We start from the raw sequence: 12,936 nt of genomic DNA, 5'->3' as shown, positions 1-12,936 counted from the left end.
AATATAATTAAGATGTACTACACGTTTCTTTTCCTTTCTTAGAAAATAAACATTACTTTTTAGAGCAGTTGTTTTAGGTGCATTGGAAAAACGAGCAGAGGGTACAGAGATTTCCATATGTCCCTGCCCCCACATATGCAGCCTCCTCCACTATCAACATCCCTGACCAAAGTACTAGATTTGTTACAATTGATGAACCTACACTGATTCGTCATTGTCTCCTGAAATCCCTAGCTTGCCCTATGGTTGACTCGTGGCATAAGTTTTGTGGATTTTGACAAATATATAATGACATGTATCATACACCATAGTTTCACTGCCCTAAAAATCCTCTGCTCTACCTATTCATCCATCACTCCCCACTAACCCCTGGCAACCACAGATCATTTTACTTTCTCCATAGTTTCGTCTTTTCCAGAAGGTCATATAGTTGGAATTATACAGTATGTAGCCTTTTCAGATTGGCTTCTTTCACTAAGTAATATTCATCTTTTTTCTTAAAGGCATTGTAAAACTTTCCCAAAGCCATGTATGTTGGTATGGCAAAGTGAGAAAGAGTATGAAGGCTCACACTGAAGTACTAATTTTGCCCTTCTGGGCAAGTCACTTACCTTCACTAGGTCTTGGTTTTCTCATCTGTAAAATCAGGATAACATTAATACCTATCCCACTAACTTTATGATGTTGTGAAGATCAGGTTTCTCTTCCAAAAAAAATGGAGGTATTAACGTCTATGTTGTAGAGCTATTGTATGAATTAAATAGGCAATGTGTGTGAAGAGCTTAGCACCAAACCTGGAACACATTACATATTTAATAATGGTAGCTAACCATGCTATTGTTATTATAATGTATGCTAAATACTTTTTATTTGACCTTTTAAAAACTGTTCTCTGCTTTTTACCATCTTGCCTGTGGGGCACAATTTCTAAATTGAGTACTCCTCCCTCGGATTTCCTGATGAGATCAGCCAGCAGGAGGTCCCAGAGGAGGTTAGAAGTTGGGAGTGAGAGAGACAGGTCTTTACTTCTGCACCTCTTCTCCGTCAGGCTGTAGTTTGGTTGTGACTGCTGGGCAACCAGCTTACAGTTGGCTTCCCTTAACCCTGACCATCCCTGTATAAGCAATCTCTTATATTATCCCTTGAGGTAATTTAGAAAGTTTCTGCCATTTCCTGTCAGGAAGACACATAATGTTTGCCCTTCATATTTATTGGCAAAATCATTATTTTTTTTTAACATTGTAAAGCAGCCAAGGCATCGTAAAATCGAGAACCATACACAACTCTACAAAATCTTGCAAGTTATTACGGACATCCCTTTATATCCAACACTGGTCAGGATTTATGAAATGTACTTTTAGATTCAATTTTAAAAGTGGAAAAAATTATAGAGATTTGGGAAAAAGTTATAAAAGTTGTAAAATATCTATGAGAAAGGCTGGTCAATTTTTCCTCATTAAAATATACCAAAAAGTACAACAACAACAAAAAAACATCCCTGGGTATTATTAGTTAGCTTTGTAGCGCAAAGACAACTATTTAAAGTGTAGTTAATGTTTGTGGCTGATGTTTCACAGATGTATTCCCCAATTTGATACCTCATTTCTGGAACCATGGTGGGATATGGACCATCCCAATAGGGAAGACTTTTGTAATAATAGTTCAAGAATATTTTCAACTGCAGCAAGAATTTTCACTAACAATGAAGAAATTAATTGAAGTACATATAATCCTCCTCTGCTATGGCTCTACGGATTGCAATGAACTAACCATTTTACCTTAACAAAATCACTGACTGCATTTTTTTCCAATTCTATAAATATTAACTATATATATATATGTTTATTACAAATCATGTTATAATGAAAAACAGGTCAGCCTTAATGCTAAATTTAAAACAAAAAAGTAATAGAGAATGTGCGAATGTGGTGCTGACTTTATTGCATGAATGGGACATGACACTCCACCCAGAATATTCTGTAATAAAGCTACTTACTTTAGGTTTTGGTAGAGCTCCAGTTGACATCTGGTTTGGCACACCATCAAGATTCTCGATGTTTCCAGTTTTATTTCTGCAAATTCCTTTCCTCTGACGATTTTTTTTAAAGCTTACTCTTCAGGTTTATGGAATTCTGCAGAAAAAAAATTTAAGCAGGTTATTTTTCACATACAAAGAATTATTCCTAGGCAATAATTCTTCTAAATTAGTCAATGAAAATCCATTTTTAAAAAAAAATGGTTTTGAAAAGTAACATAAACTGTGAGAATATTCCTAAATATTAATAATTTTTCCAAAGACATTTATGCTTAGGATCAGTGAGATCAGCCTAGTTAAGCCTAAGAACCTTCTGTAAATGTAAATTTATAAACTGAAATTACTTTTGATCTACCAAGGTAAAATATAGTACTATATTGGCATATTATAAACTTTCTAAAATGTAAAACCAGAGGTGTTTTATTTTTTTATTTTTTTTAATATTTATTTATTTGGGGGGAGAGTACAAGTGGGGGAGGGGCAGAGAGAGGGGAACAGAGGATCTAAAGAAGGCTCTGCACTGACAAACTGACAGCAGTGAGCCCAATATGGGGCTTGAACTCACAAACCTGGAGATCATGACCTGAGCCTAAGTCAGCTGCTCAACTGACTGAGCCACCCAAGGGCCCACCAAAGGTGTTTTAAAAATGGAAATAAGGTGTGGCTCATACACAGCCACATTATTCCTTTAGGCTTTACGATCTCAGTTTATGTATTTTATAAAGTAGGGAACAAAGTGTAAATTTATATTTCTGAGGGTTAGCTACAGAACTAAAATTACTAAAAACATATTAGCATAAAGAGAATCCTAAACTTTTCAGATACAGTAAAAGCCTTTTTCTAGAATACTGGGTAAATTCTCATTGAATTGGAGTAATTAAGTTTATCTTCATTATTTCTTCCCATTCCTTGCAAGTCTTCCACATCTCTCTAGGGCCAAGTTCCTTATTATAATTTACCTAGAAGCTTCTAGTGCAAAGTTTTATCCTGGTCTATTCCTTCTGGAAAAAGTATCAAATTTTGCAGAAGTATGAAGGTTAGAAATGTGAATTTTTCATTTAACTAAAAATTTGTTCATGGATCATCAGGTTGTTTGGGGGCGGGGTGGATAAAAGATCTAGAATAAACAAACTTTATTGAATTATATATGAATGTAGCACTACCAAATACAAGCTCTATAACCTTGGAGTTAATATGCTCAAATCTTAATTTATTCACCTGTAAAATAACACAGGCATTTATTGAACACTTCTTTGTGCCTGGCATATTTGACCAATGGTATGTGAGTACGTAAGAACCTGCCAAGTCTAAGTGGAATCATTAATTCTCTTGATGCTTGCAACAACTCCCCTGTGGGGAAAAGAATTGACTATGATGATGAGAATGATAGGGATATGGTGATGATAATGGTAGCTAATATCTGTTTGACAGGCACTGTTATGTGTTTTATATATTTACCTTTTTAAAACAATTTCGTGATGTGTTCTTTACAATGAAAATTTACTAACTCAAAAATGTGTCCTAGAAGGGTTTGCAGGATATAGAAGAGTGTGTACACACTTCTGCCCATGAGGAAAGGCCATGCAGAAACTACTTCAAGTCCACAGAGTTTTAAAGGTATGAATTATTAAATTAAAAAAAAAAACAGCAACAAATAGGACTATAATGAACAGGCAGCCGGGGGAGCTGACAATACAATGAGTTGGCCATTGGGTTGACCAATGAGTGCTACACTTTGCTGATTACGACTAATGTCTATCTCTGCCACTAGTGTAGACAATTTGACAGATGCCTAGAGCAACACTCACTGTGGGCTCGTTTGTAAAGTGAGATGATGCTGGCAGCTATTTCAATAGGCTGCAGTGCACTGCATGAAAGCCTCTTAAGTGTTGTTGCTGCTGTTTTAACTCAGCAGGTGGGGACGGTCTTCTTTTCCTTTAGGAAATTAGGAACTATATCTTATTCAGGAAAAATACTAACATTTGCTGACAGACTATTAAATACAAGATCCCATGTATGATACTTTCACATATATTACTTCACTTTCTTCTTCCCACCAACTCTGTGAGCTGGGTCTTATTGTTCTGATTTTATAAAACAATTTGTAAAGAGAATAAGTTACTTGACCAGGCTCACATGGCAAATGAGAACACTTAGCTCTCTTGATCCTTCTCAGTGCTTTCTCTACATCCCCATATTTCTCTTTGTATGCTTGCCCAGCCCCATGTCTACAAGGACCTCTTCTGTCTAAATCCCATCATAGCCCTTGTTCAGGTGGTTAACAGGCTTGGGTTCCCCTAAACCTTGTAGATGATGGATGCCCACAGAGATTAGGGATTGAGGCTGAATCTGCAGGAAGGAATTGACCATAGTAACCCAGCAGCTTTTTCGAGCTCCCAGGCAGAGGTAAGGCCACTTACAGCACTTAACGAATGTGTGCTAAGGCACTTTATATTTTTGACACTGTTATAAATAACATCCTTTTGTAAAAAGAAAAAGGATTTTCTAGGTTCTGTAATTGGTATATAGAAATTCAATTGATTTTTCTTAATTGATGTTGTATCCATAAATATATGTAAGCTCTTTTATTAATTTTATATATTTGCGGGTGTTGTCTTTGTACTCTTAAATATGGGACCAATGATACTTTGTTTCCTTTCCATTCCATTGTAGTTTGCTTTCTTTCATTTTCCTTATTACTAGTCTAGGACCTCTAATCAGTGTTGATTAGAGGTGCTAAGATAGGATATCCTGATCTTATTTCTGATTTTAAGGAGAATGCTTCTAATACTTCTCCATTTAAGTGTGATACTGACTGTATGGTTTTTGTTTTTGCTTTAATCAGGCAGTTCCATTCTTGTGATCAAAACTTTCTACATGAAAGAATGTTGAATTTTACTGAATGCATTTCCTCCATCTATTAAGGTAATCAAATTTTTCTTCTTTAATCTTCTAATTTATAAATCATACTAATCTTCTATGAAGTCAACCATGCATTCCTATACTATATTATCAAAGTACCCTTCTAGTCTTTAAAGATTATTTATCATAATGACTCTTAGAATTTACCAAATTCCCTTAGGTAACTGGACATATCAACACACTATACTAAGATATTTACAATTATTGTTTTTAAAGTTTATTTATTTTGACAGAGAGCATGCATGCACACGTGTGTGAGTAGTGGAGGGGCAGAGAGAGAGGGAGAGAGAGAATCCCAAGCAGGCTCTGAGCCGACAGCAGGGCTCAATCCCATGAACTGTGAGATCATGACCTGAGCCAAGATCAGGAGTCGGATACTTAACCAACTGAGCCACCCAGGCAGCCCAAAATATTTACACTTATTAAACCATTCTTATATTCATGACATCAACTGTGCTTGGTTGTGATAAGCAATTCTTTTTAATATTACTTAGTTCAGTTAGCTATTGTTTGCTTTAGTATTTTTGCATCCATATTCATTTTTGTTCTCTGTCAAGGTTTTGTATCAAGAAGATGTTGGTTCTGTAAAATAAATATGAAATCTATGCATTTTTACAAATGAGATTCAGAAATTTTATACTGCATGAGAATTGTCCATTCTTTGAAAATTTCAAAGAATTCACAGAAAACCATTTGGCTCTTAGGCATAGGTACTTTTTTTTTTTTTTTTTTTGAGAATGTGTTTAATTTATCCCATTGGCTTTTGGTCTATTCTGGTATGTAACTCCTGAGTTCTGATGATACATACTTTAATATAACATTGTCCATTACAAAGTCTTTCAAATTTATTAGCATACCCATGTGTACTCTTGTACTTTTAAAATCATACTGGGGTGCCTGGGTGGCTCAGTTGGTTGGGCATCCGACTTCAGCTCAGGTCATGATCTCGCGGTCCGTGAGTTCGAGCCCCGCATCGGGCTCTGGGCTGAGAGCTCAGAGCCTGGAGCCTGTTTCGGATTCTGTGTCTCCCTCTCTCTCTGCCCCTCCCCTGCTCATGCTCTGTCTCTCTCTGTCTCAAAAATAAATAAATGTTAAAAAAATAAATAAATAAATAAACCATATTATATCTGATATTATAGCCTTCTTGTTCCTAATTTTATTTATGTTATTTAGTGGAAAGAGCCTAGATTTAAGTTAGACAGACTCAACACTAAGGCAGACAGGTAAATTCATTTGTTAGGTCTCAGCTTAATCACTAGAGCCTCTGGGAAACCTTGCATCACTCCTAGATGTTTCTATGGATTTCCATACTTCCTCTATCAAAACATTTGTTTTTTAGTATTATTGTTGTTTGTTTAATGGGCACCTTCAAAGTTAAACTGTAAGCTCTATGAAGGTAAAGACGAGGTATGTCTAGTTTACCATCAAACATCTTGCATTGTCTGAAACAGAGTAAACACACCGTAAATCTTTGAATGAACAAGTAATTGTTCCGATGTTTGACTCTGCCTGTATCTTCCATAAGACCATAAGTTTTAATTGACTTTTATAGCTACCATACCAGAAGACCAGAAGAGTGATTTAAAATGCCACTCTGCAGCTAGAGTGCAGGTTTCAAAGCTAGGCTCTGCCATTCACTAGCTGTGTGACTATAAACAAATTACTTCACCTCTCTGTACCTCAGCTGCCTCTCTGTAAAACTAGAAATAATAATGCTGTACTGTAGGGAGTTTATATATGCAAAACACTTTAAATACTGGTACACAGTATGTGATGACTTCATGATAGCTATTACTATATTAGTAGATGACAAGTAAATGAATGGATAAAAGTATAATGAACTTATAAAAATAGGGAAAATAATGATCATATTTGATCTGCCTCTTGGTGTTCTGAGGATCAAGTGATAGGAATTTTAAATAATGAAAACTATTTGGAGTGTTTTATTAGAACCATTACAAATGGAAACCCCCACTGGCCACACCAAAGAGAACTGTTTTCTTCTTTGGAAAAAAGTGACAAGGCCAGAGAAATATTTAATAAGGATTTATTCCTATTTGGAGCAAAAAATTGGAATATTTTTCTTAAATTGGAATTTTTCTTTTGTATTTTAGCCTCTACAATAATACAACTAGGTTATGTTAAATATGCACTTTCAACAGTTTAATGTTTTCATTTTTATTTTTTTATTTTTATTTTATTTTAGAGAAAAAGAGAGTGTGAGCAGGGAGAGGGGCAAAGGGAGAGAGAAAGAGAATCTTAAGCAGGCTCCATGCTCAGTGCAGAGCCTGACACAGGGCTCAATCTCACAACCTTGGGATCATGACCTGAACCAAAATCAAGAGTCAGATGCTCAACTGGCTGAGCCACCCAGGTGTCCCTAATTTAATGTTTTTATAACTACCACCAAATACCTAAATTAAAATTTTTCTTCAGCCTTGATAACTCTTTTGGAAATAACCTGATTTTCCAAATATGTTTTCTTTCTAGATCTTTATTTATTACTTTCTATAGTTCATACATTATTCAAACAATGCCTCATCATTTGTTTTTCTCCTGGACAAAGAAATTTTAAAATGCTATCCTTATCATCATTCTCAAAGGTTGCCATGTGTACATATTGGACCTAAAGTATGAGACTTCACTGATACAATAATCTTGAATATTTTCTCCTATATACAACTGAGTCATGACATAGAACTGCAAGAAACCAATAAAGAAATTATCTTCCTAATGTGTGCCAAAATTTCATAGAAAGAGAGCTTAAGAAAAAATGTCTAAGATATTTGCAATTATGCAAAACACCAGTAATTGAAGTGATGTGGTTTGTTGACTGTCCAAGCTTAGATAAAGAGAAAATTATTTTACTCGTTTTGCTCTTTTCAGAATAAAAGAAATAAAAAATGGAAAGAGACAGATAAATAATCTTTTTCTTTAAAAAATTCTAGGACATTTCTACAATATAATATATAATATTCCAATTTTTATATATTATTTAAAAGTACAGCATGCCATTCTTTAATTTCCTCATTTGCAAAGAAGAATCTTACCAATTAACTACTTTGGAAATTGAAGATTTTTACATTTAATTTTTTAGAGGACAGCACAACATTTATAAAGAAATATCCATATTTCCAAACATTTAAAATATTTAGTGTCCAGCTGCAACAATAGGCATAAATAATATAACATCAGTTTTTGATCCCAAATGTAAATGAAGTGAGCCAAAGGTCAAAGCTATGCATAGACTCAAAGTCACCTTTGCCATTTATTTTTCAAGTGATAGATGTGTTCTGTATCTCAAAAAGAGAAGCTTGTGTAATTAACCTTCAGGGAACATTAAAAACACAAAGAAGAAATTTAAGCACATGTGAAAATTTTCTTGAGCTGAGCTAAAATAGTTTATATTGAATTCATTTTTGACAATGTTTTTGATCCATTCTTCCTATAGATGGGACTAACTTACTTATCCTGCTAAATTAGACTAAGAAAGACATACTTGATTCCAGATCCATCTGAGAGAGGCCTTCCAGTTTTTCATATTCCTGCTGCTAGACACAAAATTTTTCTTTTCTATCACAATAATGATAACTACTACTTATTTAGTGCTTACACTAAAGTGTAGCAAATTTACAGTGCTTACACTGAGTGTAGCAAAAGGAGGCTACTCTTCAAATTCAGGTCATGCTTCCTCTGCTAACTGTTGTGTGACCTGAGCAAGTTACTTGAGTTCTCAATGTCTCTGCCATCTCATTAGATTAAAATGGGGATATTAATAGGACCTACTAATGGGATTTTATCTACTATTTCCCATTTTGTTTTTTAGCCCACACTTTATCAAGATATTGTTAGGGCTTCAGGAAGCCAGAGCTCTAATTGTGTTATAACTTCTATGAGAGTTATGACTACACCCTTTCTGATGGATCAAGTACCACAAAATAGTCCTTAGAGACCCAACATGTACAGACTAAGAAAATGTTAGTGCCATGCTGATTGAAGAACCTGAATATCTCTTTCAAATCCCTCCATGGGATCTGTAGAAGATGGATATAGGAGTGACAGAACAAAACATAAGATGTGAGAACACAGACGATTCATGATGACATACAGTTCTACTTAATGTAGTGACATATAGGGCAAGCTTCAGAAGTTTTTTGGCTTTATTTATCACTTGTACACAGTTGATTGTAGTATCCATATCCTTCCCCTGTCCCCAGTGGCTTCCTTAGGCAAAGGATCTTTGGAGCCATTCCATTCATTCATTCATTCACTCATATGCCAAGCACTATCCAAGCAAAATGAATGTATTTTCCTGAAGAGCTCTAGTCTGGGGAGAAGGAGCCATGTAGGCAGATAATATTACAAGGATTGAAACCAAAGTGTATACACAACAGTGTGGGAACACAGACAAAACAGCAAATAATTCTGCCTGGGGAAAAGGAAGAATTCATAGAGGAAATAACCTTTAAACTGAGTTCTGAAGGAACAGTACTGTGTACTGTTTCAGGGGAAGAGAAGCCCAAAGACGTGAAAGCACAGAAAGAATACAGCATATTTAAAGAACATTGAGTTTTACCTGACTCCATCTGATGGGAACTGGTGGATAATGGCAACAGATGATGTATGAAACTGAAATGGGGGTCCCCAGATAAGAAGCCGCATATTAAGGAGTTGGACTTTTTTCTGTAGGTAATCAGAACCCTGTGGGTTTTTTGTTGTTGTAGTATTTTACAACGGAGAAAGTTAAACAATACAGAAAGTTAAACAATAAATATCAAGAAGTTTAAGATTTCTCTTATGAGTTCAACACTCCCTTGCCTCTGCTCCTTCTCTTTTTTTGGAAATGCTTTTTCAAAACAATGTCTTTATTGTAAAATAGAGATACAGAAGAGCACACAAACAGATGCATGCCTTAATGAATTACTCAACTTTGAGGAAGCTTTTAACCAGCATCAGGGCAAGAAGTAAAACTTTGCCAGAACTCTGCCCCCTCCCCCAACAAAATCTCCCAATATACTCCATACTCTGTTCATTCCCAAAAGGAACTGTTATCCTGACTTTTACAGTAATTATTTCCTTGTATTTTTCATAGCTTTATCAGTCAAATGTGTATCCCTAGATGCTAAAGTTTAGTCCCCTTTATAAATTTTTTGATATCTTTGAACTTTCTTAATCTATAATTATTTCTGTCAAATTTATCTGTTGAAAAACCCAAGTTTTTTGTACACTCTGTAGTTTTCCATAGTCCGAATTTGCAAATTGCATGCTCAATAGTAATTTCAACTTGTTCCTATCTTCTGTTTTTCTGGAAATCAGACTGTGAATCAGATTTGGATTCCATCCCTTTGGTATGATTCTTGTAGTGCTGAGTGCTTCTATCAAGAAGTATATAATATCTGATTATCTTTTTTATGATATTAGCAGCTATTAATGCTAACTAGCTGTATTTATGAATTCATTGAGGGTAGCAACACAATTATATTTTAATTATTTTTTTCATTTATCAGTTGGAATGTGTTTATAGAGGAATGTTTTCTTCATTTATTATTTGGTTACCCAGTGTTACAGTTCATATAGGCTAAATGTTTGAGTCTTTCACTTCATTACATATTAGTTTTCAAGATAGTGAACTGGTTCCCTATCATCTTCTAAAAATGATCAGTTCTTTTTAAAAAAAATATCATTATGAACACATGGATTTAAATATATTTGATGACTTTCAATCCAGCAATTATTCCCATGATTAAAGTTCACAGTGTTCTACCTTTGGCCAATAGGGAACTTTTCAAGTTGGTTCCTGAGAACTTAGTAGTATTTGGTAGCTACCTAGCCATGAAATGACAAGCTATTCTAGTTTCATCTTGTACATTTCGTCCTCTAAATCCAGAATTAGAAACTTCTTCAAAAAGCTCTGATTTCACGGCACCTGGGTGGCTCAGTCAGTCAGGTATCCAACTCTGGATTTCGGCTTGGGTCATGATCTCACAGTTTTTGAGATCAGGCTCCGCATCGGGCTCTGTAGTGACAGTGTGGAGCCTCCTGGGGATTCTCTCTCTTCCTCTCTCTCTACCCCTCCCCGTTTGTGCTCTTTCTCTCTCTCTCTCTCTCAAAATAAGTAAATAAACTTAAAAAAAAAGAAACTCTGATTTCTTTTAATGAGAAATTGTATTCCAAGAACACATTCCACACAATGGGATAATTATTGTTACCGTCTTGATCATTCATTTCTAGTTGTTTTCAACAGGGAGACAGAGAGGTGCTTCAGGAGTTCATATTGAACTCAAAATTCAAATTTAGGATTTACAAAAGTTGTATTTAATCTCTAAGCTAGTATATTTGTTTATCCTTCCTTCTACATGAGAATATTGGTTCCCAAGGACACAGAATTAGAATATCCCATAATAACTCATTTGTTTTTAGCTCATATAATACACAGCATAGTCTCAAAATAACAATACTACCACTACATGAATACTAAAAGCACTTAAAAAATTTTTTTTTTGCATATGCTGTTCCCAGTTCTCCCTCCCTTCTGACATTTTTAGCATTATATACTACACTCTGATTCTCTTAGCCTTCATTTAGTCTTAGTCCTACTAAGAACTACATACTTAATGCTCACCAGTCCTTCTGTCGATGTCCCTCTGGTCATTAGGCTACCTGAAGCTCAAACTCTGATACATCTTTCAGAAAAAGCTGAAGATTCCCTGGCTTTTTTCACTTGAAAGTCAGTTTCACTGGATACAAAATGCTTGGCTGGCATCTTCTTTCCCCGAGAATCTAAAGGAAAGAAATGAGAGAATCTTATTGTCTTTGAACATAAAATGTTGCTCTTGAAAAGTCTAACGTATATCTACTTATAATATCCTATAAATTGTGTGTTCCCCCACCCCCAAAGTCAAATAACACTTCGTTTTTCTCCTAAACCTAATAATTGTACTAGAATATCTTTGTGTTAGTCATTCTGGGTTGATGCATGATGAGTTCTTTCAACATGTAACTTTAATCCTTTTTATTTCAGAAAAGTTTTTTTGAAAAAAGTTTTTAGCATTTCTTCTGATCCCTTCATTTAATTTTCATCTTCTTTTGTGGCTTTCTTTTTTAGTATCTTTTAAGAAATTCTATTTTGAAGCCATAAAAACATTCCAAAAGTTTTCAAGCTTTGACTTTCACTCTTAAGATCATAATACACCTGAAACTGAGTTTTGTGTATAGTGTGATGTGTGTACACAATTCTTGTCATGAAAACATAAGAGAGAAATTTATGATACTTGGGTTTATCAAAAAAGTTGTACTTTTGAGCAATTGTTTCCTTGTATCTCATGGAATTATGAATTAGTCTGATTCATATCTGGTGTCTAACTCAGATAAGAAGAATGTAAAGTGTAACAGTGCCCATGTTCACTTAAGGCAGCAACTCACTGTACTTCTATGTACAGCTTAGCCAAGGAAGGACAAGTGTTTTGTGTGGACCAAAGATGTGTGCACCTTCCAGATGAAGAATCCAGCCAAAAAGACTTTAAAAAGGACTGCTTTGCCCAAGAGATATACTTAAGGAAGAGAATCACTTTTTTTGAGAACCCAAAGGAAAAAATCTGGATGAGGTGAACTCATCAAATGCCCGCAGCTAAGTGTTGGTTGAAGGCTAAAGTAACCAGTCAGGAAAAAGCCTCTTGCTGGAGATTCCAGGCAGAGAACTTTAAGGAGCCTGCTTTAAATAGTAAAGCCTTAAGAATGCCGATTCCAGATTGTTACACTACTGGCCATGTAAACCTGGCTATTTTTCCCCAATCTTTTCAATGTTGTCCTACCCTGGAGGAAAGCTCTACACACATTCGGCCCTTAACAAAATGGTGGCTGTCATTATCAGTGCCTTTCTTTACTATCACAGTCTGAGATACCATCTCATACTCGATTACAAGGTATTTTCCATTCGATTAGTGCCAATTATTCTCAAAGTTCCTAAAAAGGAAGGACAT

General features: G+C 35.1%; 1 protein-coding gene across 7 annotated transcripts in view; it reads right to left on the bottom strand.

The window, feature by feature from the left end:
• LOC145715376 (uncharacterized) overlaps nucleotides 1-12,936 on the bottom strand; it is a 282,156-nt gene that overhangs the window by 123,409 nt on the left and 145,811 nt on the right. For all 7 annotated transcript variants that reach the window (XR_014137478.1, XR_014137476.1, XR_014137475.1 and 4 more), the window contains exons 2-3: nucleotides 11,580-11,737; nucleotides 1,997-2,132 (exon numbers count right to left, since the gene is read on the bottom strand). Coding sequence is in view for 2 of the 7 variants with exons in the window: in XM_081795364.1 (XP_081651490.1) it covers nucleotides 1,997-2,043 (47 nt within the window). In the remaining 5 variants the exon portion in view is untranslated. The remainder of the gene's footprint in view (nucleotides 1-1,996; nucleotides 2,133-11,579; nucleotides 11,738-12,936) is intronic.

This window comes from Panthera onca, chromosome A1 (assembly GCF_046562875.1).
Source record: "Panthera onca isolate mPanOnc1 chromosome A1, mPanOnc1 haplotype 2, whole genome shotgun sequence".
Taxonomy (NCBI): domain Eukaryota; kingdom Metazoa; phylum Chordata; class Mammalia; order Carnivora; family Felidae; genus Panthera; species Panthera onca.
Note: the sequence above shows the minus strand (reverse complement) of the source record. Positions and strands in the feature narration are given on the sequence as shown.